Here is a 27,145-nt window from a genome sequence, read left to right on the forward strand (position 1 = left end):
CTGCCACTTAGCTGGTTAGTACTGCCTGTCACATGGGGGCGAGAGAGGGGGTTAGAGTGGGTAAGACCAGGTTTAGATGAGGGTTGGTAAAGCCTGGAGTAAGGTTAGATGGAGTTGAAATATAACTGGGTAAGAACTGGATGTAGAGGACTGATCGCAGCTGTTTTTTGATGTGATGGATTAGGATGAGAGCTGGGCAGTAGGCACAGGTGGGCTGAAGGTTGTATGAGTTTTTGACCAGGCAGGAGTGACTGATGGATAGGGAGGCCCTAAAAAAGGCTGGTTGCATGAGGTTTTGTTGGGGTGTGATGAGAATGAGACCAGGAAGTGATGAAAAAAACAGTTTAGGTTAAAATTTGATTTCGATGGAGAATACATGGAGAATCACATCACATTACATCATGGAAGGTCAAATCCCATCACGTGACATCATATAATATCACATTACAATGTATCACATATAATAAATAATACAAGAACACATTACATTACATCACATAATACCAAATCACATTGCATCATATAAGATCATAAGCATTACATCACGTTTAACATCAGTATTGCAATATCATATGGGACACATAATGTAACATAACATTCATTTCTGTGACCTCTTTCAGAAAACTGGATCTTACTGACCTCCATGCAATCTAAAATTATAAGAATGACCTCATATCCAATTAGATGTTTTTATTTACAGTGATCTTGTGTATTGGCTAAATAGGTTGGAAGAAAATATCCACATTACAGAAGCCTCATTTCACCCAAAGCTTGACCTTGCACCGCAGGAAGACGTCATTTCATGGTATTTTTCAATAGCCTCCTTAAAAACCTATGTTGTACAGATGCCTGTGAATGCTAGCCATGTATGATACCCTATAGATTATCTTCTAACATGTTTTATGTTTTGATCTGCCTTTTTTTCATTATAACGCTACAGTATTGTATTGAGAAAAGCTGCTGTAGATCTCAACATTCAAAAACGCTTTTAATGGGCCATGCTGTTGTGATCAACCAATGACATGAACGGCGGGGAAACACTACAGAGAGAGCGCCACTGGCAGCATGAATAAAGGCAGGCAACGTGCAGGAGGGAGGGAGGGAGGTCCGAGGCTGGGGTAGGCTACGGGAAAACGAGGTAGAGGCGGAGTCTCTCTCTGAGCGTGCATGCATGCCTGTGTGTGTGTGTGTGTGTTTCCTCGCTCACCCCTCCTCCCTCTAACCACCCCACCCCCACCTCCCCTGCCCCCCCCCCCTCCCTCTCCCCTCCCCTCTCCTCTCCTCCCCTCCCCTCGGCTGCCCGCCCCTGAGTCTGGAGCAGCAGCAGCAGTGGAGCTTCACTGCCTCTCCTCGCCTCACAGTGCGGGAATATACCAGCGGAGAGCAGAATGGATACGGAAGGGAGCCAGAGCAGCCTGTCCTCCAGCACGGACAACTCCCCCCACGACCCCTGGTAACAGCCTCAGCCTGCCCGCCTGCCTTTTGCTCGCCTCTCGGCCCGGTTTGAGTTCACCTTGGACTTTAGTTGAGTTCAGTGCGGGAGCAGAGCCGCGCCGAGACAAAAGACAAGCACGCTGTGTGTGTGTGTGTGTATGTGTGTGTATGTGTGTGTGTGTGTCTCGCTCTCTCTGCATGCATGTGTGTATGTGTGTGTGTGCGCGCGTGTGTGTGGGATGGATCCACTCAGTGGAGGAGACACAGACGCACCGCTGCTCCCCGCTTGTTTTTCCCCTCTTGTTTGTTTATTTATCTCGGTTTTCCTCCAAAAGGCCACATTGCAACTTCTCCTCCATCATCTGGAAAATCCTCTCCTTTTTTTCCTCCTCCTCTAGGGGATTATAACGGCCCGACTGGCCGATTGGTGACTTCGCAACATGGCCGATGCTTTCTTCTTACTTTATTGATGCTATATTATACATAATAGCTCCGGTTTTCCCCCTCCATAATGCATGTGTTGTGCTCGAAAAGACGCGTGTTATTCTGTGTGACTTACAGCTTGTATTTCTCTCATTCAGCAAAATGTTCATCGGGGGTCTGAGTTGGCAGACAACACAAGGTGAGCTGTCCCGCACGCTACTTTAATAAGTCTGAATGAAAGCCTCCTGTTTTCCTCTTTACGTGGCTACATTATAGCACCCATATTGCATGAGAGGCTTCCCGAAGTTAAGGAGAAACACTGCAAATAGTTAAATCAAAGCCTCCTATTCAATAAGGATCAGCTCTTAGGATTTAGATTTGCCGAGACGCAGGGAGATTAACACTGGAAATGCGTGCACATACAACGACTTGTCTGTCTTTTCTTGTGCACTTATTACACTAATAACAGTGGAAGGGCATTTCTAGTAAAAGCGGTCGATTATTCATCGCCAAAACCAGAAGTTCAGACCATATTGATGCCCACGCTCGTGGGTTGTTTTCCTTATTGTTGCTCTCAGCTACACTCCGCTGAATCCATTCATTTATTTTAAGACCCATGAGCGCAGGCTGGTGTACGAATACAGTTTATTCCTGTTGCGATGGCCTGTGTTATTATCCTGCTGCTGCTGCTGCTGTGTCAAAACAGCAATCGTCACCAAGTGTAGCTTTGTTTGTGGTCTGCAGGGCCTAATGGGCTATTATGCTGAATGGCCAGATAGCCATAGGCTACTATCTCTGAGGGCTGGAGGGACACAAACACAACGTGGTCCGTCCCGACCCCATTGTCTCTCTTCAGCCACTGCCAGCCCATCACCTCACCAGGGCCTGTTAGAGCAAGTCAAAATAGCATCCCTGGATGTAGCTGTTTAATAATATTCCCTCGCTGTCTCTGCAGAGGGATTGAAGGAGTACTTCTGCAAATTTGGCGAGGTGAAGGAGTGTATGGTGATGCGGGATCCCGTTACCAAGAGGTCGAGGTAAGAAGGAGGCGTGTGCGCTTCCCCGTCCTATCACTGGATGCCCCCATGCGATTCCACGCCTTTCCATGACACTGTTAAGCCGCCGTGAGTTTGCATTTTGATTTTGTGACTTGAATTGCTGCTATTTTTTTTTAATCTTTTGCAGGGGGTTCGGGTTTGTAACATACGCAGAGCAAGCTGGTGTGGAAAAGGTTTTGGCGCAAAACAGACACGAGTTGGATTCCAAAACGGTGAGTTTTGCCCTTTTTGAAGAGTTGGATGGTGCCAGTAAAGTTGTCTTGGGTAACTTTTCCAATTAGGATTTTGTGTAGTATGTTTTTTTCCCCCTTCGGTGCATTTTGCCTCCCACCGTATGGCTTGTAAAGTTGAGGAGTGCGTTTTGGAGCAGCCTCCTCCTCCTCCTTCTCTCTCTCTCCCTCTCTCTCTCTCTCTCTCTGCTCATTTCCCCCTCCAAATCCCGGTTCAGGGCGCCAACATGAAAGCGTTCTTTCTTGGTCTTCATTGCCATGGTTACCTGGGGACCTGAATGGGGTAGGAGCCCCTGCAAAACCCTCACAGGGTTTATGCAGAGAGCTCACAAGTTGTTTTTTTTCATATATAACAGCACAGTTTTCTAGTGGCAACTCTGTCGATTCTCAGAGAGAGAGATTAAAAAAAAAGTTTGTGGAAAGGAAACAGTTGGTTCCCAAACTGATGTCAGGGGAAGCTCTGTGAGGTCCACATGAGTCTAAATTTAAATATTGATGTAGACACTGAGGTTTGTTGAGATTTGTGTTTGAACGTCTACTCTGATCAGGGGTTTCTCTGTAATTTCCCCTCCTACACTTCTGACACATGAAAATTCAAATGTGGGTGAATGGGACAAATCGTTTACCAAATAGAGATAAGAACACATAATATGCTTGTGTTTAGCTAAATGCTGGATACTTATAGAAGGCGCCTTGTCATGAAAAGTACGTAAATCCCTGTGGTTTGTAGATGTGGTGTCACAGAGCTGCTGACTCAGATTTAAATATCTATGAAGGTGTGAATATTGCTGTCTTGGTCATGTAGATTTGTTGTAGGAATGGGGACTGGGTGTGTCTTTCTTTCGTCAGCTTGTGGCCTTCCCTAACCACACACACACACTCTCACACACACACACACACACACACACACACACACACACACAATAGGATCATTTGAGAGTGAAAATCGGTGGCACAGAAAGGCAGCAGAGCCCAGGGGTGGAGAAAGGTAGAGTTGGTTAGTTGTTGGAGCAAGCCTGTTGCTGGGGGTGACGCCAGCCACAGGAGACAGTGCAGGAACTGCACAGCCTGATGGGATTTATGTCTCCATAACAACTTCTTGGCTATTTTGCATTAACTTAAGACACTCTGCTCGGTTGGGTAGCAGAGCCCTAACACACATACAGTAATGCTTGTCAGCTCAGACCTTTATACTTAGTTTATGTGTACGCAAAATTGAGATATTATCTGTGTTTTTTGGTGAGATGATTAATATTTAGAAAGTTTGAATTGAAAAGTTGGAGCTTTACTCTGTTGTGAGTGATTACAAAAAAAGTGTTGCTGCTGGTAATCTGTGTCAAATTTTTCAGTTAGCTTGGAAATAACTTCTAAGCAACTGTAAAGTGTTACTTCATGAGTCATATTACCTCTTAAAACTAGATGCTGCCTGAGTCCTTGAAAGCTAGACCAAGTGTGTGTGTGTGTGTGTGTGTGTGTGTGTGTGTATGTGTGATGTGAACACTTGGTTTGGAGGGGGAGGCTTTTGGAAGCTCCACTTGGCAGGCCACTGGTGGGGTTAGGCGTTGCCCTATTATAAACCGAAATACGGCGTAAGGCTAAACAATAATAATGTTAACGGCCCAAATGCAGCTTTAGGATCTCAGGTTGTTGTGGCAGCAGTCTGCGGAGGAAGCATGTTTGTAGTAGCATTTATCCAACCACGCGTTTTGAGCGAGGGTATGGTTGCCATTTTGTCGTTCCATTTTGGAAATAGGAGGCCAGATTTTTGTTTTCATTCGTTTGCAAATCTCAGATTTGCTGTATAGTTAAAGTCGATAATGACTTTAGGCTGGGTTTTTTATTGTGTATAGTATAACGCTATATAAAATATAATTGATCCAAAATAACAGAATACAAAACAAAACAACTCGTTCTTTGCCTCAACCATTGTATAAGGTAGTAGTTACGTTCTAAGTATTTATGAATAAAACCTTAAAAGAGTTAATTTTGTTGTTCAAAGCAGCTTTAGGTCAACTGTGGATCAGAAAAGAGTATTTAAAAAAAAACTTACGTAGCTTTTTCTTCACACCTGTCCTTTTAAAAATGATTTTCTCTCTTTATATTAATTTCTATATTTTCTGTACACATTGTGTGTCTGCCTGACTCCTGGACATCCCCCTCTCTCCTTCCACAGTTAGAGAAGGATAACTATTGTTTGATCAGCATGAGATGTGAGAAAGACATTCCTCCCTGGAATGAGGAAGAATATTCGATGCTCTGATTTTTTTTTTTTTCATTTTTAAGCCGGGCCTTTGGTGTGTGTGAGACGCTACAAAGCACAAAGCCGGAAGGAGAAAGACGAGGAATTTGAATGAAAGAGATGTAACAGTGCAACAGGGTGCTGTGTAAGGACACATAGGGTGAGAAGTGAACCACATTAACTGGTGCAAGGTCCATAGCACTGTGGTTAAAACTGGTTACATGTGTTATTAAACATTTACAGTCCTGTTCCATCCAGTCTGGTCTTATTCAACCTTAGAAAAGGAAAGACACAGGCCAAGTACTGGTTTTAACTACTGTCAATACCTGTGTACCTAAACAATGAAAATACAACAAATGAGAGGTTATGTATTGTTTTTAGAGTGAGGTCTGTTGAAGTTGTTGTTTTGGTTGGAGGTTAGATTTCCTGCCGGGGCAGAGTATGGCCTGAGGGCAGTAGTGTGCCGTTGTATTTCTCTGGACACAGAAGAAGGGCACAACTGGTATTTGTTTTCTCGGAGAAATACTTCACTGGAACCAGTTACGGAAAAGAGAAAAGGCGAGATCAGATACTCTGTGAAACGCTGCCACTTCTTATACGCTTGGATTAGGCCCGAATTATTTTGGATTCCGGCGTGTTATTATTAAATGTGGACTTGCAAGAGTTTTCAGATGAGAAAAATGGTCATTTGTGTGATATGTGATTTGGATTTACAGATTTCTTTGCTTGACTAATTCAGGCAAATATATGATGGATTATTGTGCACTTTTTAGTTCAGATAAATAAACACTCTTTAGCCATCTTCATAGCGCAGTGGACCGTACTTGTCTTACCCACTTTATGTGTTGTAATTTAGCAATTTTTATATTTTAAAGGCCCAATGCAAAATGAAGAGAATGCTGAAATATTACTCAGAATGAAAATATCTTTTAGAGAAGGGAATGGTGCAAAATAAGGAACATGAAGTATGTAGTAATCAAATGATCCTTTGTTTGCTTTTTAGACTTTTTACACCAAGTAAACAGGAATGCCCTTTTCAGAGTGTGGTACAGTAGGTGGTAATTGCTACTTTTGGCACGAATGTCTGTTTGTGAAGGTAATAGTCTGCATGGTGCTAATATAGCTGCTTTCATCTATAGCCATGCACTGTAACAACATATGTTAGTGCCAGCCTCTGTGGACCACTGGCACCGCAGCCTGCTACTGGTCTAACACCTGGTTAGTGGGGAGTTGAGGTGCTAGCGCTAGCTCCTAGCTCCTGACTGGAGATTAGCTGTTAATGCTGACGTGGACAAGACTGGAGAGGGGGATGGAGAAGGTGGAAGTGAAGAGAGAGAGAGCGAGAGAGAAAGGGAGGCCCAGCTTCTGTGCTGTAATTAGTATAGATCTGAAAAGCAACTAATCGGATTGAAGGAAACAAACTGGATTGGGCTTCCGAGGTCCATACGCGGCCTTAGATCCAAGGGATAAAGCCTGGACCTGCTCTGAAGGTGGATCCAGGGCGCTCTTTGGGCCCCACACCACCACTACTACCACACACACCCGGCCTGGAGAGGCGAGGCTCTCTATAGCAGGGTTACAGGGGTAGGGGTAGGGTTGGGGTTGTGTGTGTGGGGGGGGTCCTCATTAGTGAGCTTCGTTAACTAATTACTGTGCCATTGTTCAGCTGTGCAGAATGACCCTGCTGGCCTGAGCCCAAACCAAGTCTCTCTCTCTCGCTGTGCATGCATTGACATGCCAACTCCTTTTATCTCCTCTCGTGTTCATAGCTTTTTGTTTAGCTTATATTGATTATATTGCTATAATGGGGCAGCCTGTGGTGCCTCCTATCAATATGTGCGTTGGCCATTTTGTTACAAGAATGTCTTGGCAGGTTGACTGGTGTGTCCGAGCTCGGATGTTTCTATATGTAACTGTGATACAGTGAGCATGGTTGTAAAGTATGTGTACGGAAATACAGTTGTCGTCAGTAGTGGAAGAGGTGTATTAATATATATGTGTGTGTGTGTGTATTCTCGCCTATTAAATTACATGTGTGTGACATTGTATACATGTGTTGGTGTTTATGTTTGTGCTACATTATGTGGGTGCTTGTGAGTGTATGTATGTGTGCCTGTGGGGGTAGCACGGGAGCCCCAGTTCCTCTACGGGCCCATCTGTTTTGTACTCTTTGTCCTGTTAATTAATGAAATCAGAGGGGCTGCCTGCTGGGACGGCCCCGCTGCACCGCTACACTGGACAGGCCCACTTTCTCATGGGCTGACTCCTGTTTTCCAAATGAATGCCTCCTCTTTCTCCCTGTGCTTTTTCTTTTTCACTCCTTCCCTCTCTCCTGCTCTCTATTTATCTTTCTATCTATTAGGGTACAGGGTGGAAGCTGTTTTTTTTTTGTTGTTGTTGTTGCACGCAACATTTTGTGTATTGACTTGACGTTGAATTTTTTATTTTTGTTTTCCAGTTTGTTACACTGGTGGACGCGCTGGGCCACGTGAGGTGACTATTGGTCGTAGATTAGTCTAGTCTTAAAAAGCTAAACCACTAAAATCATATTCTAGGCTCTGCCGTCACTATGCTACTTAGATTGAGCGGAGGTTGGATGTCATGAAGCAGGATGTTAGTCAGACCATTTCATGAACACTCAGTCATAACTCTGTCAGTTTAGGAAGAAAACCTTTTTTCTTCCTTGAAAGGTTTGTTAACATTATTCACGATTAGCTACATTTCAACCGGCCTGATTGAGACCGCTACATTGTCGAGCCACTTCTCCAATGTCAAGCCTCTCGAAGAGCTATTTCTGAGTGTTGCAAACAGTGACCTGGCTAAGTCATTTTACTTTTGCTTTGTGGCCTATCTGTCTTCCTCGAGGCTAATCCACCAGTCTGATAGATGCTTTAGTTTTCATTTATTACAGCCTTCCTCTTGAGTACAGCCAGATGTAGAAATTACATGTTAGATATATTCTGTTATTTCGCTGAAGTGGAATGATTTTTTAACAGCATGGCATGACTGTAGCCGTAGTAGCACTACTACAGATATTGCATTAGGCCTAACCTAGTCTAGTTGGTAACCTTCTGTATCTTAGGCTATTTCTAAGAGCTCCTGATCAATTAAAAGCTATGAAATATTGGTGTTTTGTCAACACGTGAAGTAAATGATTAAATATCCCATGAAAAAATATAAATTTGTCAACCATAAGGTTTTTCTGTGCTATTTACACTGTGGTGTTTTTCTTTTTAATATCTGTCTGTGCTACATAATTGCCTCGGGGCAGCTCCTGTCCTGTAGTCTTGTAAAAACACTTGAAGGCAGGTGGGCTGACCTGAACAGGAGAGGCTCTTACCTCTCAGCAGTTTCAGGTCGGAAAACACGCCGGCCATGTTGCCTGTATTTCCCGAGCAGTTTACACCTATATGTTTTGTAATCAAGAAGTTTTATTATGATAAAAATACGTACATAGCACAACACAGTATTTAATGATGACTAAGTATATTACTGCCTGCTTTCCAGGCTTCCAGTGTGATTCTGTCTCAGCGTTGTGCTTTAGAGGTCACTGCCTTGTGTGTTTGCATATTGTATATTTTGACCATAAAATACATTTATAGTATTAAAACATTTCATTTTAGGGGTACAGTAACAGTGGAGACTTGTAACATATAGAAATAGATATCTGTATTGTTATTTATTTGTGTTTTTTTTCTCATCCTTTCTGTTAAATCATAACAGCAAGATCATATAGTTGGCACATACATCCCTTGTGTTGGTAATCATACTGCATGACATCTATAATGTTAAATTTGGCCCACTAAGCACAGACCCTGCGAGGAATGCTGTGTTGTCATTGTTTGTGAGTGCGTTCTGTTGTTGCACTGCTGTTGCAGTGAGCCGACGGTGGCTTTGCGTGTCCTTGTCACCTTTGTCTTTGTGTTCAGACCAGCTGGAGGTGACATGACTCTTTTCGTTTTTGTCCCACTTCAAGGTGCAAAGGCCTTCTGCAATCTCTCCCAAGGACGCTGCAGCTGCATCTTAGTTACACAGCGCTGTGCTCTCGAAACAGTGGTAAATCTTAGGCACTTAAAGGTCCTCGAAGGATATTTTTGTCTGTAGATTTGTCATCAGAAACAGGGAATTATCGGAAGGAAGAGATGAAAGGATTGTTTGAATATTGAATGAAAGCCCTCCCTTGTATTGTGTGCATTGTTCTCATTATAAGTACTTATTTCTGGCGGTTTGATAGGCTGCTTTTAGTTGCCAATATCAATTCAATACCTCTGATAGCGGCTGTGTGAGACACAAGGGGTTTTTCTTCACACATCCAATTATTAGAACAAAGATGGAACTCTAAGACCATAATACACTACAAGGTCCTGTGACCTAAAATCATCTCTCTTGTTGGCTTGAGTGAGAGTAACACGAGATTCCACACAAATTTAAAATGCCAGGCCAGGCTTTGCATATTTAGCATTATTAAAGGCCAGCTCATTCAAAACTCATTTGCTTCTAATTTTATCTGTAACCTTGACCACTGCTGAGACATTCCACTGGGGAGAAATATGGATACAGTCAAATCTGGCTAATCCAAAATGGAGGTTGCCTGGATTTGTGAGATTTAAAAAATATATATCCATCGGAAATGTATTCAGAATATTACACACTCATTTTGGATTCCAGACCGCCCTGTCTAGTTTGTGGTTAAGATGCATCTAGTTGTGTCTCGACACACAAGTAAAAATAATTCACGCAATTCAGAGACTGTACGTATTCACGTCTTTCTGTGTGTTTTGTTCCCAGCGCCTGTTTGTTTGGGTGGTGTGTTTGGACTTTTGGGGGCTTGCATCAACAAGGGTCTACTATACATACTCACTGATTAGCATACGTTCTATTTCTGGACGTTTTGGCCTTCAGATGGGTTCAGACTTAGAGGCTCAGTGTTTTAACTCATTCTGGTTAGTTAACAGTGTGATAATTCATTGATCCCTGGAGGGAAATTCACTCAACTAAAGCAGGGTCACATACTGAAAAACATATCTGGAGTAGTAGAGAGTTGGTGTTTTTGCTCAAAGGAACTTGAGCAGGTCAGATGCATTCGAGCGGTGGGTGCTCTGGTTAAGAGGAGGTCTACCTTGCAGTCTCAGAAGAGACATGACATTTCATTTTCTCTTTTTTTTAACCTTAATATTCATTTGGGATTCCAAGAAACCCTGGACCCTCTTCACAGTAACAGTTCAAAAACATACTTGATGTTCTTTATACTTAATGACTTTTCCTAATTTTATAAGAATTTCTTATAAACATGAATTGCTGACATGTTTCAGATGTTTGCTACAGAAAATTATTTATCACTTCTGGTTGAGATCTCCTAGACCCCAACTGTAAAACATAGTTGAATACACCAGATTTTCACATGCTCTACACCTGTGAGTGGTTTACAGTAGGGCTGCAACTAACAATTATTTTATTGTTGATTAATCTGATGATTATTTTCTCGATCAATCATTTAGTCTATAAAATGATAATGAAAAATGCCTGTTGTAATTTTCCACAGCCTGCAGTGACGTCTTCAAATGCCTTGTTTCATCTGACAGACAATCTATAACCCAAAGATATTCAATTTATAATTATATAAAACTGAGAAAAGAAGCAAATCTTCACATTTGAGAAGCTAGAACCAGCAAATGTTTGGCATTTTTGCTTAAAAAATTACTTAATTGTTTATTCGATTATCAAAATGGTTGCCGATTAATTTTCTTTCGATTGACTAATTGATTAATCGACTAATCGTTGCTGCTCTAGTCAACTGTACTTTTTATGCAGCACTTTCCCTGACAAAGGGAAATAGACTTCACTATGTAGGTTAACATACTGTACATTTCTATGTTTGTGAATGGCCTTTTGGCAAACTAAATTATATTTATGTATAGCCCATATGATATATAAGTACTTTGTACATATTGGGTTTCAATAAGGTTAGAAGAAAAGAAGAAAAAAAATTGTTTTGCAATTACTATTGTTATTTTTACACACACAGAAATGGGATCTGTGGGACACCAAACAATGAGGAAGTAAAGACGTCAACAAAACACAACGGTTAAATTCACAGTTGCATCCTCCTAACAGAATTATGTTAATATCTGTAATACAGTGGTGCCGACCTACACGATCACATTCACATTAGGAACGCTTGAGATGTTTTTTCTCTACTTTTACCAGTTTGTAAACGCTTATCTTAACTCGTGTCTCAACTCATGTCTCCCCCACAGATCGACCCAAAGGTGGCTTTTCCACGCCGGGCCCAGCCCAAGGTGAGTGAACCCTGAAGGGGTTAACACCAAGGAAGAGTAGTGATGATGTCATGTGTCACCCCTAATCACTCAGACCTGGTTGGCTGGGATTAGAGTCGGGCACGTGACCAAAGAGGAGCGGCAATCCACTTGTCCATCCTGACACCCTGACCCTGTACTCTGACCCCACCAACCCCCTGACCATCAGTAGCCAACTTCTTACACACACGCACGCACGCACACACACACACGCATGCACACTTTGTATCCTGGCACACACTTGAACGCATTCTCACAGACAGTACTCACCTGTACACACATGCACACCTCTGTGCCCTAAATGTTGCAGACCTTAAACTCAACTGAATTAGGTTGAATGCTCAGAAGAGCTTTCAGAAACCTCTGCGATTAGATAAACACCAACAAACACAAAGTCTCTTTATCACCACCATCTACCCCCTGCCTAATGTGATTAGTGGTAAACGATGCTTCTTCCTCTCCTCTGTTGCTAGCTGGTGACCAGGACAAAGAAGATCTTTGTTGGCGGACTGTCAGTCAATACCACCATCGAAGATGTGAAGCAATACTTCGACCAGTTTGGAAAGGTAAACTACACACAGAGACAAATCTGGTATCTATTTGTAGCCATGAGGAGCTCCTGTCTTTTAGATTCTCTAAATGGACTGTTCACCTTTGATAGATTATATTCATCTGTTGGCCCTATCCATCTTTAACCTTTTCTTTTTAAATTTATAAATTACAGAGCGTTTTAATCCCTTTTCCCTTTTCATTTGAGTATAGCAAGACAAAAGGTGCAAAGAGAGCCTAATTTCAGAGAAACTGTGAGGGAAAAAAAGGCAGATGTTGAAAGTGAAAGTGAGGACTGATGGAAAAGAAAGACAAAAAGCTGTGTGGTCAGTGATGGTTCTGCTCTGCCAGCTACAGTATGAAGTTGTTTGTTAGTTTATCTCTTGTTAGCAGTTTTGCTCTTTTTTTCTGATTTGTTTTTGGCTTCAACATTCAAACTGCTCAGCTCCTTTGAATGAAATTTGGTGAAAAGCAAACACATGCTGTGGAGACAGATGAGTGGCCGGGGAGAGGGAGGGAGAAAAAAAAAAAAAGCAGCCAGAGGAGGGGACGAGAAGAGGGAGATGGCGGGGGACTGAAAGGGAAGAAGCAACCCCCCATAGAGCGAGAGGGAGGGGAACTCGGAAGGGTTGAAGGGCAGAGAAAAGGAGGAATGTTGAGACAGTGAGGAAGAAAAGTGACTATGAAAGGGGGAAAAACACCAATCTGATGGGCCATAAATGCACCAAAGTATCCTTCATGCGTAAAATGTTGGGTTACTTTTTAGCTAACTACACTTTAGTGGGTTTGGGGAGTGTGTTTGAGGAGAGTTCAGGCTCTTCATTATTAACTAATCAAATGCAACAGCTGCTCCTGTAACACCACCCCCCCCCCCCATCCCCCCACCCTTCTCCAACCCCACCTTACCCAAAATCAGTACCTCAGACTCCCCTCCCATCACACACAAACACCCTGCTCCAGTCCCTCTCAGCTTGTTGCCGTGGTGACCTGCTTTTGCCCATTGTCCCGCTGTAATCCAGTGTTTTTGTGTGTGTGTGTGTGTGTGTTTCCTTTTAAAAAAAAAAAAAAAAAATGTGTGCGAAGTGTGAATGTGTATTTGCATTAATGGAAAGAAGGGTGTGTGTGCATATAAAAGTGTGACATCGCAAACAGAGGCGAGCTTGCATACATTTGTACAGATACAGACAGTGAGACTCACACGCAGGACAGAGTCTAAAAATGAACATCACCTCATGATGTAGGCCTAATGGGTTGGAAGAAATTAACAGCACAAACCTCCTTCTGCCTCGTGTCGGGCATTGTTTTCTCTCAGTTGGCCTTTGACTCATGTTTGGGGGTATTACCATATTTTGGGTGCCGGTTTAAATTGCAATGAAGTCTTCTAATTCTGTGCCGGTTCATCCTGGTCGATCTGGATTACAAGTGTGGCCATCACAACATTTTAACTCGTTGTAAGGTGGATGTTGTGACACGTGTCACGCTTCCTGACTCTGTTTTTTTTTTTTTTTCCTTTTTTAAATGGCTGTTTGCAGCTGTGTGCCGAATCAGTTCTCCCTGGTGATTACAGACACTCATATCTAAGACAGCACTCCCTCCGCAGGATGAGGGAATATTTGGACTGTTTGGACACGTGAGACCAAAGCTGTATCATGGATAGCGCCAATCCCACAGTGCATTCCTGCTGAGCGGGAGGTATTTCTTGTTTATTATCTGAGCCTGGTTACAAGGTGCAGGTTGGGATGGAGTAGGACTCAGTGTCCTGTTTATTTTCATACTGTGGCACCGCCTCAGAAAGAAAACACAGAATGCACTATGCATTTTCTGCACCTCTTTGATACGCGCTGAAGTTTGTTTTTTTGAAGTGCACTTCTGAAAGTACACCTACGCAAACTTCATCAGACTGGTCTGCTCAGTTGAGACGTCAGGTGTCGTGGACCAAACCGAGGCATGTGTGTTTGTGTGTGGTTTCCTAACTGAACAAATCTGAGCCCCCGTTGCTTAATGTCCCCAGGCCTGTAAGACTGCAGCCGCCATGTTTGTCTGAGAAATGAGTCAGAATCCTGAGGTGAAGGTCTTGTAATCCCACTCAACCTGGTGCAGAGTTAAGAACACCCTCCTTCCTTTTTTTGCCAAGGCTGAAGAACTGTAGAGGCTGTTTGATGTGAGAAATGTGTTTTAAACTGGAAATCAGGCATGCAGTTGGGTAATTTGATAATTAGCATTTCAGGCATTTCGGTCATACTGTACAGTCAATTATGTTTAATCCCAAAGGAAATCCCTGTTTTCATGCCTTTTATCCTGCCTCTCTGCATTCCTGAAAGTACCATAATATGAAAAACCATTAAAACCCCCCCTTTTTTCAAACTCTCCTAAAATAAAATGACAGAATAGGCTGGAGCGGTAAGCAGAGGAAGGAGTGGATAAGATGAAAAATGCAGCATGGACAGGGCAGACGGGAAAAGTTGGGACTCCACTCACCCATATGAGCTGGCGATTAGGAGGCTTGACTGAACACTTTGTCTGCTGGCCTGTTTAGAGAGATGGCCAGAGAGAGAGAGAGAGAGAATGAAAGAGGGAGATGTGAGGAGACAGCAGGGAAAAATGTGAATGCCACCTTTCATAATCTTGTAAAGAAAAAAAAAGCATAATGGACTTGTCAGCAAACACTTGTTCTTCAGACAAATAGCAGCACACTTGACACACAAAAAAAAGATATTTTTAATTCTGCACCCTGAAGCTGCTCAGGATCACAGCTGACCCTCATCTCGGTACATCTGAGAATGTCAGAACTTCATGAGAATATGACCTTAACTTTTCTTCACTCCCCGCATGCATGCTGAGTAGTTAGCGACTGAGCCACCGCTAAGCCAATCTCAGACCCCCACAGCTATCCAATCAGATTGTCTTACAGCACCCTGGGCAGTGGACATCGGAGATCGTCTTCTTATTGGTTTTGGCAAGGGCAAGGGGCTGGTGTGCGACCACAGCATAAGCCCGCACACGTGACAGAATCCTTTCCAAGTCGGCACACCATTGTGTTCTCATTGAAGACAATTATACTGAGCATATTTAGCACGGGGCTACATGTGCTCAAAAATTTCAGCTACAAGGTCTCCTCAGGGCTGGCAGCGCTTACCATCCGGTCATCCTTCCAGAATAAATGCTAATGCTAACAGGGGGGGCTAGCTGTGCATGTAACTCTACTCTTATGATAACATGTTGGCTTGCAGCTGTCTACTTACTGTCCTGTTCCCTGGCTCTCTGCTGTGTCATTGAGTTTGGAAGACCGGAAGGGTGGAAGGCATGAGGGGAGAGGAGGGGAGAGGTGGGGAGGGAGGGGGGGGGGGGGAATAAAAACTGAATGAAGGACAGAGAGAGGAGGGGGTGCTCTCTCTCCCTCTCTCTCTCTCACTGTGTGTGGGTGCTATATGTTGAGAGGGATGAGAGCTAAAAGGGTCAGGGAGGTTGTAGAAGCAACCTTGATCCTCTGCATTTCCATCATGGCCACATTTAGGAATGAAAATGCACTGTTTCACTTTTGTAAGCACACACACACGAACACAGACCTCTCAATCGGACTTGAAGTGGCGGGTGTGTTTTTCATCTGAGGTAAAGGTTAGAAATCGAATTGGCCTGGTCATCCAGAGGCCTCTGCCACTCATGTTACACTGGTTTGAGTTTCAGTGCCGCTGCCTAATGAAAATAGCCTTGTAGTCATACTCCACATGTGTCTCCACGTGACTGTGATGTAGAAGAGCTGTGTTGCAGATTTTTTGGGATGTTGTCGCAAGGCTTTTTTTTTTTTTTCTTTCTTTCTCGGTTGTCACTTAACGACCAGAGTTATTTCCACAAGCGATCCCAGCCTTGGCTTCCCTGTCTGTCTCTTCATGCTGCCAGAGCTTGAGCAGAAGCTGCTAACTTTTCCTGCCAGTGAAGGACAAGTGAGAGAGGGAGGGAGGGAGGGAGGAAAGAGGGTGAAGAGGGGGGAGGAGGTGGAGGAGGAGGAGGAGGAGGAGGAGGAATATGAATAGGGCAGTGGAGTGAGTGCAAAAAGGGAAAGTGGAGGGAGAAGGAGAATAAAAGGTGAGCGTTTTGACAAAGCCCCTAGTTCACTTTGTTCTCTCTTTCTCTCTCTCTGATCTGAAATGTTCACTGACACATTTTTTATCCTCCATCAAAACTTTAAAATTATCACCCCATTAGTCGTCACTGTTTCTCCTTTTCTGTCACATACTTTCTCTCCCTCTCTTTTCCTCCTTTCTCTCCATTCTATTCATTGAAATGAGTTGGGTCGGGGGTGGTGGGGGGTGGTGGTGGTGGTGGGGGCAAGTTCTTCTAATTGAAATTCTTTACAAGGTCTCCATGGGAATAGTAAACTTTGTGGAGAGGGAAAGAAAGACAGCAAGGGTTGAACGAATGAAAGGGGGAAAAAAAAGAAGGAGAGAGAGAGAGCAGGACAGAGTTTGTGAGAACTCAAGAGAAAGACAGAGAGATACAGCAGAGAATGGGAAAGAATTTCCTCCAGTGCCTCATGAACAGGGAACATTCACTCTTTTTCACATTGATAGATTGTATTTCATTTTATTTTTGTACAGCACCCCCTCCACCCCCCCCCCCCCCCCTCCCTCACTTGCCCATCGCTCTCTTCCTTTCTCTGCCCCTCATTCTTCCTTTTTCTTTTCTCCTTTGTCACCTGTCACCCCTCCCTCTCTCCCCTCCACCCTCTCCATCTGTTTCCCCCTCTTACTCCAATGCTAAAGAGGGACAATTGCACCCCATGCTGTGTAATGATGTGTGTGTGTCTGTGTGTCTGTGTGTGTGTGTGTGTGTGTGTGTGTTAATATTTCGAAGCTCATCTATTCTTCGCTTTGTTCTCACAGGTTGATGATGCCATGCTTATGTTTGACAAAACAACCAACAGACACAGAGGTACGTATAGCAAGTTACACACACACACACACACACACTCACATTATGTTAATTTGTATTGACACACTAAATGGGACATCTAGAAACACGTCCTCATAACAGAAAGGAGAAACAGCGTGATAGAGTCACTTGCGTGCAGAGAGGTGAACCTCCATGGAAAAAAATGGATGATTTTTTTTCTCCAATCACATTCTTTTGTCTTTCCTCCACTCTCGCCTCCCCCTGTTTCACTTATCTCTGTCCTTTCTCGGCGAGTCAGAAGTGCAGCGCCCGCTGAGGGTCACGATACCGGGTCAGATTGGTTATAGGGGAGGATGTAACTTAACGAGACAAGTGAAGAAAGAAGGGAGAAGGTGGTGGGGAAGGAAAGGAAGGAAGGTAATTGAGCGTGGTTGAAAAAATTTGGGTGTGGTAGAAGACGGTTAATCTGGGGTCCATTTTTGATGAACTGAACCACACCCATCCCAGCTCCTCCATATTGCCAACAGCTGATTGACAGGCGAGCCATGCAAGGTTTGTCTCATGACGGTAGCCACTTGTGTTAGAAATGACTGGTGAAGAAGGCTGAGGAAGAGGTTGGAACTTGGACTGCAGTCACTTGTCTATTCCTCTTGTCTATTTAATCAATCTGATTTCCCAGTCTTATTATATCTGCTTGCATTTAGACCTGTAGAGTTTTTTTAAGTTCCTGGGATATTGAAGGTGGTCTGTAAAAATATTCTGCTTGTATTTCACATCGTAGAGAACTCCTCCGAAATAAAATTCTGGGTTTTTACAACATTTTGTATCAGACTTATTGCTGAGAACTGGTGTCTCCGCTACACATTCAAGTGTTGGAATAATGTTTGTGTGTCTTCCAGGCTTTGGCTTTGTTACATTTGAGAATGAAGACGTGGTGGAGAAAGTGTGCGAGATCCACTTCCATGAGATCAACAACAAAATGGTACGCATGTGAGCTGAAACACAGTTCAACATGTTGGAGGTTTTGATTTAAGAACATATTAATTTTAAGAGTAAATATTCAGTTTATGTCATACCTCTCAAACTACTGTATAAAGATTTGGGCTTGAATTGCATTGTGTTGTGAAATTAGTTTATGAATTATGTTGTATAGCTTTATTTTTATTTCCTACGTTTTAGGTTGAGTGTAAGAAAGCACAACCCAAGGAAGTGATGATGCCAACAGGCTCAGCCAGAGGCCGTTCCAGAGTGATGCCCTATGGGATGGACGCCTTCATGCTGGGCATTGGCATGCTAGGTAAGATTCAGAAAGCACATATACTTTACCATACTATACAGTACAATATATATAGTACAATGTATATATATGTACATAACAAAAGCAAACAAGTCAATCATACATAAGTCTTCTTGAAGGTTATAGGGAGTTGTGGTGGAGAGCAGAAGAGAAGCTAAAGTTTCCTAACACAATGTAAACACTGACATTTAAAGGGCAGCTTTATCAGTATTTAATATATATTTAAAGTCACAATTAATCATTTATTTAACCATATAAATGAAAAGTATATTTACACGTATTATTTAGTTACAGTTGAAACATGAGCATTTTTTGCATTTTCCAAATTATTGGAATTCAAATATAGTCCTGCTTACATACGGCATCAGAAAGGTTTGATGGCCATTTTAACGTGGCTAAATAATAATACCAATTTTTTTCTGGAAAGCAACTTGCTGGACACACATGAACACTTCCACCTTTTCATTTGTGATAAATATTTGTCTGCACCAGATGTAGCTCTTGTGATATTCTTTGCCTTCACCCATGAAATGTTGAAGAACTTGACTTGAACTAAAATTTGCATCTAATTTCTTTTATATTATTCACATTTATCTGCTGTGAGTAAAAATACACGTATGATGTATCTGAAATTTAGAGGTCACAGACTGAGGGGCGATACATCTCCACACACTAGAGTAAAATTCTCATTGAGAAAACAAACTGAGATGTGTGTCATTTGTGGTGCTTTGGCGCCATCTACTGGACATTTACATCACAATAATGTGTCCTGTGGCTCCCATAATAGTCTCAGTGATGGCTGGCTGTGTGGGTGTGGATCACACTAATCGGGACTGATTAGTCCATAATTCAACTTTTGGTGACCCTGACTCTCACCACAGGAAACTATGGTGAACTACCTGGACTATTACATCATTGGTCAGCACATATGTGAAGGAATCAGACTAAAATGGTCCACATGTTGACACTTTCCTCCAGAGCGTCACTTGTATACAAACTTTACAGCGACTAAAGAAAATTTGAGCCTTTACAGCTAAATTGCCAGTATGCCACACTGTATACATTATTATTTGACGATTTTGTATTAGCTTTTGGCAATAATCAGATTGACTTTGAGGTAGTTCCAAAACTAATCCTGGCTGGATCAATGGCTATAAAAGCTTTATGATGAAAAACAATAAAATATTACTGCTAGTTTAATTTTCTTCAGGTGAAAACTGATTTTCTGTTACTGCTCTACACAGTGTATGCTAAAGAGGTAGCTGTACAAAACACTAACTGATCAAACTGGTTTGTGGTGATGATTTTGATGTCTATGTATTCATTCATGATTCATATGTTGACTAGTAGAAGATATGTCGCATAGATCGTCCTTATATCTTTTTTGCAGCCAAATCAATTGCGTTGATGAATGTTTATGTTTTTCCTGACAGGCTACCCAGGTTTCCAGACTACTACCTACACCAGCCGCAGTTACTCTGGTATTGCTCCTGGTTACACCTACCAGTTCCCAGGTAGGTCTGTTAACATCTAACACCTAATGTCACTTTGTACAGCTTCGCCAACAAGGAGAGAAGAAAGGCTAAAGGATACAGGCTGAGACATGAAGTTGATTCAGCTGTGAGCACTGAGGTCATGAAATGTGTTGGAACTACAAAGGCCATGTGGATCTCTCTCTCTCTCTCTACACACACACACACACACACACGCACACACACACACACACACACACACTTAATACAAACTTACCTCCAGCAGAGTCTCTGGCTGCTTGTAAATTTAAGAGTGTGATTTTTAAATTGTTACTTTATGTCCTTTTAAAACCCTCTTTCCTCCTGCAAAATATCTCTACATGTCTCAAATCTCATTGGTTGATGTTTTTTTCCTTTTGTTTGTATTATTTGCTTGTTTTCTTCTTATATTCTTCTCTGTTTATTTGATCTACTTACGTAACCTTCTTTCACTCGGCTGTATCGCCCCTCCTTTTCCTCTGCTCCCGCCTTCCTGCCTGTCCCTACAATAGATATTTACTCCTCAAACTTTACTTTCTGTGCTTGTGCGTCCATATCAGCGCCCTGCTGTGGCTAAATGTCTGTATGTGTGTGTGGCTTTGTAGTCTGGCCGGTGGATGGTGACTGTATTTACAAAGCGCTCTCTCTTGACCTTCTCTGTTTCTAGAATTCCATTTAGAGAGGACCCCCCTCCTGACATCATCCCACCCCCCTGAGCTGGCAGGTCAGTGGTTCCTCACTCCTCCACAGGCCCCTATGAGGAAAAAAAAAGCTATTTTACAGCAGAAAAACTGACTGAGAACCTTCATAGATGCACTGTAGAACAAAAGCTACGCTGATCACGGATCAGTTTGGCTTCACAGGTCTAAGGCTGCATGTTCATGGTCCTTTTATGCTCCTCTTTTACATTTAATGTTGTATTTAGTTTAATTGTAGGCTTATTAGAGTAATAGTTTGACATTTTGGGAAATACTCATATTTGATTTCTTGTCAAGATTTAGGTGAGAAGATTGATGTCACTCTCATGTCTGTACTCTAAACATGAAGCTACTGCCATCAGCTAGTTAGCTTAGCTTAGCACAAAGAGTGGAAACAGGGAGAAACAGCTAGCCTGGCTCTGTCCAAATGTAATAAAACAAGCCTACCATCACTTCTAAAGCTTACTAATTGTAAATATCTTGTTTTGTACAAAAACCAATGTGCAAACACGACACATTCAGGTTTTACGGGCGATTACTGGCACATACGACACATATGCTAATCTAAGCTCACCAGCTGCTGGCTGTAATTTCTTATGAAGCAAACAGGTATGAGACAGGAATCAATCTTCTCATCTAACTCTCTGTAAGAAAGTGAATAAGCATGTTCTATTCATTTAAGTTACATGTCACATGGGGGGGTAAGTACTTGTTTTTGTTCATAATAAAATTAGCATTATTTGTGGTCTACTCGACCTCTCTGGCCTTAAGAATCAAAACCTTTTTCATAAAATTTTCTTTCTGCTAATTTGTGTTTATTGGGTAGCATTTTTGATACACACTTCAGATATTACATATTTTTTCTTCAAAACATAGAATAAGAAAGATCTTTGCTCCTCACCATGGGTGCCTGGTCATGTTTTGAAATGAGGGAACAAACTTGGAAAAATACATAAATGATAGGGGGGGTCTGGGGTCCTCCCCAAGAAAAAAAAAAGTAATTTAAAACAAATTTCCTGCATTTCTACACCACCTAATCTTTTGGATTAAGTCAAGAAACAGCCACCTGCTCTAGTCTAGATTAGTTAGATTGAGGGTGCTATGAAAACCAGGAATACATCAAGAACAGTTTATAATTGGGTGGATCAGAACAGGAAGTGATTTTCAGAAGAATGGGTATTTCATATTTAAAATTATATTTATAAAAACATGTAGCCTAAAATGTCAGTAGGTTGCAGGCTACTAGACCATCTTCAAGGTCAAACAAGGACAAACCATTTTTATAAATGAAATAGCCTTACAACATACCACAATATGATTTGTATAATTAAACCTGGTTAAACAATGTTAAACGTGAGGGTTGCTATTCTCAATACTCACAAGGCATCTTCAAAGTCTAACAACTACAACAAAGTACAAACAATTTGAATGAATGAAATTGCCTCACTACTATCCTAAAAACCTATTATTGGGAATTGCGAGAAAGTTTCAGAGTGACATAGACACGGAGCGTCCCTGTAACCATAGTAACTGACTCCTGCCTGTGTGCGCACGGCGCTAGAGGTGAGGGAGAGATGCTGTGCTGCTGCCAGAGGAGCCGCTGACTGAGATTACTCTGAGCAGCATGCAAGGGAATACATTACAATATAATAGATTTGTGTATATTTCTGGCTTTTCCCCTGATGATCTGAATAACTCAGTGCTGCACGGTGCTGCTGTTGTGCTGTGCTGCTCTGTCTTGTCTGTCAGATAGGAAAAAGCTTTGTTGTTTTCTGCCATTAATCCAGTCAGTTGTTTTGTTTTCAGCTGTTGTGAAATTGCATCCTTAGAAAGGTGTGTGATTCTGTGACTTTATAAATGATCTTTTAACTAACAATAAGCTTTCTGGCCGTGGATCCTTATCAACAAACAGCTACTGCAGCTCTGTCTTCACACTGCCATCTAGAGGCTCCGAGTTGTACTTGCATCTTTAAATGGAGACGTCATCCTCCTTGTTTTTTTGCAACAGTATTATTTTGCTTCACATTTAAAGAGACAAAAATCAGTTGTTCTGATGTTTAATCGGGGTAGTTGGGTTTCCATCAGATGTATGTAAATCAGAGGACAGATGTTTGAGCAGATGTCAGTTCAACAGATGTGGAGCTGTGGATTGTTACTCATGATTTGATACTATAGCCATCCACAATGACAAGTGCAGTAATTTAGTCTGTTTGTTACCCTCAGCCATTCCCCTGACTGCATATGGACCAATGGCAGCAGCCGCAGCAGCAGCAGTAGTTAGAGGTACGTGTGTGTGTTTGTGTATGTAAGACATGCTGAGACAGAGAATGTGTGTAGCCTACTTGTGCATATGCATATACTTGTATTCTTGCCTTAGGTAAAGTGTGTCTACAATGGCCTGCTTTGACAAATAAAAGTGTATTTTTAGACATGTGTGTGTAAAGCCCTCTAGTGTTTAAGCTTGACTTGTCTCCTCTGTCTGGTAGGCTCCACCCCTTCACGCACAGCTGGTTTCCTGGGCACCAGCAGCCCCGGACCAATGGCTGACTTGTATGCTGCAGCCAATCAGGACTCAGGAGTCAGCAGCTACATCAGTGCCGCTAGCCCCGCCCCCAGCACAGGGTTCGGCCACGGTCTAGGGGTAGGTCTCTCACCCCCTTGTCGACTCCCACACACACACACACACACACACACACACACATTTGAATACATGCATGACTGCACATATTTATTCACAAAGCTAATAGCACATGTGTTCATTCTAGTCTTTGTGTCCTCAGGGTCCTCTGATTGCTACTGCGTTCACTAACGGCTACCACTGAGAAGACTCAGGTCAAAGAAGATGGGAGGGCTTCTCCTCTGCTGATGAGCCAATCAAAATGCTGGCTGCCCACTGATGGCACAACCTGATTGGCAGGGCCACAGGCTCTACCAAGCTCTCTTGGCTCCCTGTGGCTCCACCCACCGACTGAATATCTTTTTAAAACCTGAACTCTGTTTTGCTGTACTAATCTCACTTCAACATAACTTCCCCGTCTCTCTCCTCTTTTGTCCTCATATAGCCTAATAATTAGACCCCTCTCCCCCTGATATCCGTTATTTTTTTTTTGAAGCTGAGAAAAGAAAACTGCAAAAAAACAAAAAACAAAAAAACAAAAAAATCTCTGAGGAAAAATTTGTCATCTTTGACAAAGGCACAGAGGACTTATTTTTAGTTTTTTTTTATTATTATTATTTTATTTCAATGTGATACGTTGTTTCATCGTGAAATCCTTGAAAGCTGTTACCGATGTGAACAGAGGGAGAAAAATAAGATGGGTCTTTGTCCGAGAGGCATTTTTAACAAAGGAAGAACAAATCCAACAGCAAGTCCCTTTTTTAAGCGTCACGGAAACATGAAACAACAACAACAACAACAAAAATGTATATTTTGGTAGTCTTTAAAAACAAACCTTTGTAATATTGTTATTAATATTGACATAATAATGATAATCTGTGAGGTATTTTATTCTGTAATTGGTTTTAAAGCAATGTTTTTATGTCTTCCTGTAAGATATTGTACATAGACGTTGGGGTTGGGGGTGGGATTACTGAACCGGCTGGCATGTCATTGGTTGGTTTGGAAAGGGTTAACAGCGATCTGACTGGATGTCATCTACTGCTATGTGTGGTCATCTCACTTCTTTTATTAGTACACGTATGGTTTATGTGTACGTTGTTGGCCAGTCCGCTCCAGCGCTGGTTCAGTGCGGCGCTGTCGACGATAGCTGTTGAGAAATAAACTTCCAGGAGTTTGTCTGGCATATTCGTTCGGTTAAAATAACAGTTTTTGTTTGAAAAGTCATCACTTTGTTCGCTTTGCTTCTTGAAAAAGCAACTATGACTTTTTCATTTTAACACCACGATGAACCACATTTCTTGTATCTTCACATGAAAACTACTTAAGATTAAGATGGTGGACTAAGGAAGAATTACAACCTTAAACAGGAGAGATCAGGGGTTCACGGGGTCGGGGGTTGACTTGACTTCCTCTTTTTTGAAAATATTATATATATTTTTTTGCGCAATTCACTTCTTAATGTTTTTTGTTTATTGTTTTCTTTTTTAAAAATTCTTTTTATGCGGTGTTCTCCGCCGTGAAAAAAAAATGAAGGACATTCTCAGAGAAGCAATTGTAGAAAACATCACGACCATGTTCTGTCCTCTGATCACTATTGAAGGTGCATGTGATTGCGTCTGAGTGTGTGTGAGTGAGTGTTTGTGCGCATACATCAAGGTGTAAAATGGAACTACTTTTTGGCAAACGAAGGAGCATTTCGATTGCCTTTTTTTTTTTTTTTTTTGGTACTGAAAAGATCGCCCTGTTCCATTTTGGCTCATCTGCTCTTCTCCCCTGCCTCCCTCCCATTTCATATTTAGTTTGAATGAATTTGTGCTTCTCTGGATCCGACATGTTATTGTTTATATACAGTTGCTGCTCTGTAGTGGTGAACAGAGGGGGGTTTGGGCAGGGAACCAGAAATGGAACAGGGTCTGCTCCCAGTCGGTTCTGATACAGGACCTCAGTGCAGACAACACTGGCTGGCAGGAAAAGTCAAAAAGCTTGAACAAATTCAACAAGTGCAAAAACAAGTAGCCTGTTTGTTCAGCCTTCTTGCTGCAGCCTGTTTGACGTTCAGCACAGCGAGACACTTGAAGCAGAGGACTTCCTGATCCAGCCAGTAGTTCCTCTGTCAGACCATCTGGGACATGACATAAAACTACTGCTGGACACCAACACTGTAACTTTTTAACTTACAATAAAGCAATAAGTTATTTTTTACCTTACAAATGAAAATAGTACTATTATTGGTAATAGCAGACGACGTGTGGATAATTCTGCGGCTTATTTTCAGAAAAAAAAAAAGAAACTATATTTTTCTGTTTTGAGATCTTGCTCCCCTTGTATATTGATTTTAATGATGTCTTTTGTTGTGTTGATGTAAGGAAAAGGGCCAATGCTTTGAATGGAGCTTGTAGCTCTACATGAGCTCGGTTAAAGTTAAAGATTTGGGATGTCCCCCGCCAAGCTTTACAGCAATGCTTTTCTTTTTTCCTTGTTTTTTTCTGATAATTTCAATTTTAAAATCCTAATAAATTATTCTAAAGCATTTGACTGTGGTTTCTTTTCTTTTTTTTTTTTTTTTACCATACTGAGCAGTGGCATTTAACATTTCTGATTTTCTGTTAGTTGTAACATAAAAAAGCTGTGTTGCAGCATGACATACACTAGTTATTTTCTTCAAACAAAAAACTTTAAAAAAGTATAAGGAAGAACTTTATTGTGAAACCAGTGTGTTTAGGCTTGTGGTCCACAAGACCCTGAAAACATTCTTTCTCAATCAGCTTCTTACTAAAGCAATGGTGTCCAACATGAAGACTAACTTTTCTGTTGAAGTTCAAACAGTTTTGGTTATTTCACAAATATCCTACAGATTTCTGTATTTGTGTTTTTGTCTGAGCCCTTTCACTGGTTTGAAACGGGCAGTTGGAAAGATGTGATGTCACACATTTCTGTGCACCAATCAGGAATCGAATGTATCATTTAAAACAAATTGTATCGACCGTTGTTGGTATTTGCCGCCAGCACTGTTTATCAGTTCTGATAACACCACACGACACAGTCCTGATGATGCAGATAGGATTAGTTTTTGAGGGTTAAACTCATATTAGATGATACCTTACTTAAACTTAAACTTTGATTGTTGCACATTTAGCAATGAATATTTAATGTTATATGGAAATAATTAAGATTTGAAAACTGATTTTTAGGGCCTTTAAGATCTTCATCTTCCATGCACCATGGAAATAGAAGAAATTGTGCCATAAATACCTACTCTACAAACAAAAATTTGCCAGCAGGATCATTTGAAAGATGCTATGACTCCATAACATTTCCACACAACAAAAGACACTTGTGACAGATATCTTCTGTGCCTTCAACCAGTGTTTCGTCTATGCTGCCCTGTCTGTTCACAGCTCCTGTGTCTCTGGTGCCTGCACCTCTAAGACCAGGGGTGCGCCCTTGGTTTTGGTTTTTGTCTCTGCCCTGAAATAATCCATGCCACTGGGGTCCAAAAATACAAATTAAGTCTAAAAGGTACAGTTGCCTTCTCATCAGAGCTCTCTCACCTCAAACAAAGTTCAAACCACATGTTCAAGTATGATCCTGTGTTTTGTGAAATACTGCCTAAAGAGAGATGGTGATAATTAAATGCCAGGTTTAAAAAGTGAAAATCAACAAACAAAAGGGATGTAAAGACGCAGTAAATGTTCAGGGAGGACATGTTTGTCACATGCAGCCTCATAGTTTAAGTTGCGTTTTCATCTGTTTGGAACTATGATAATTAAACGATGACGTACAACAAAGAAAGAGCGGTGCACGATGCAGCAGAGTCTCTGACTCTTGTATACTCTTTGTAGTGAACTGTGTTAACAGCACTCAAACATCACATCACAC

General features: G+C 41.9%; 1 protein-coding gene across 1 annotated transcript; it reads left to right on the plus strand.

The window, feature by feature from the left end:
- The first annotated feature begins 1,295 nt into the window (after positions 1-1,295).
- LOC137181864 (RNA-binding protein Musashi homolog 1-like) lies at positions 1,296-25,796 on the plus strand. The gene is made up of 14 exons (XM_067587936.1): positions 1,296-1,453; positions 2,016-2,056; positions 2,813-2,894; positions 3,043-3,127; positions 11,642-11,683; positions 12,175-12,267; positions 17,131-17,179; positions 18,040-18,122; positions 18,320-18,437; positions 19,871-19,951; positions 20,616-20,672; positions 22,870-22,929; positions 23,133-23,287; positions 23,427-25,796. The coding sequence occupies exons 1-14, from the start codon at positions 1,389-1,391 to the stop codon at positions 23,466-23,468; spliced, it is 1,053 nt and encodes a 350-aa protein (XP_067444037.1). The 5' UTR covers positions 1,296-1,388; the 3' UTR covers positions 23,469-25,796.
- Positions 25,797-27,145: the final 1,349 nt, after the last annotated feature.

Source organism: Thunnus thynnus, chromosome 4 (genome assembly GCF_963924715.1).
Source record: "Thunnus thynnus chromosome 4, fThuThy2.1, whole genome shotgun sequence".
In the NCBI taxonomy this organism is placed as follows: domain Eukaryota; kingdom Metazoa; phylum Chordata; class Actinopteri; order Scombriformes; family Scombridae; genus Thunnus; species Thunnus thynnus.

What these genes read in the sequence shown, in the direction of transcription:
- LOC137181864 (XM_067587936.1), top strand. Translation starts at nt 1,389, where the DNA reads ATGGATACGGAAGGGAGCCAGAGCAGCCTGTCCTCCAGCACGGACAAC. An exon ending in ACGAGTTGGATTCCAAAACG is followed by an intron (nt 3,128 to 11,641) that starts GTGAGTTTTGCC and finishes TCTCCCCCACAG; the next exon opens with ATCGACCCAAAGGTGGCTTT. An exon ending in GGTTCGGCCACGGTCTAGGG is followed by an intron (nt 23,288 to 23,426) that starts GTAGGTCTCTCA and finishes TTGTGTCCTCAG; the next exon opens with GGTCCTCTGATTGCTACTGC.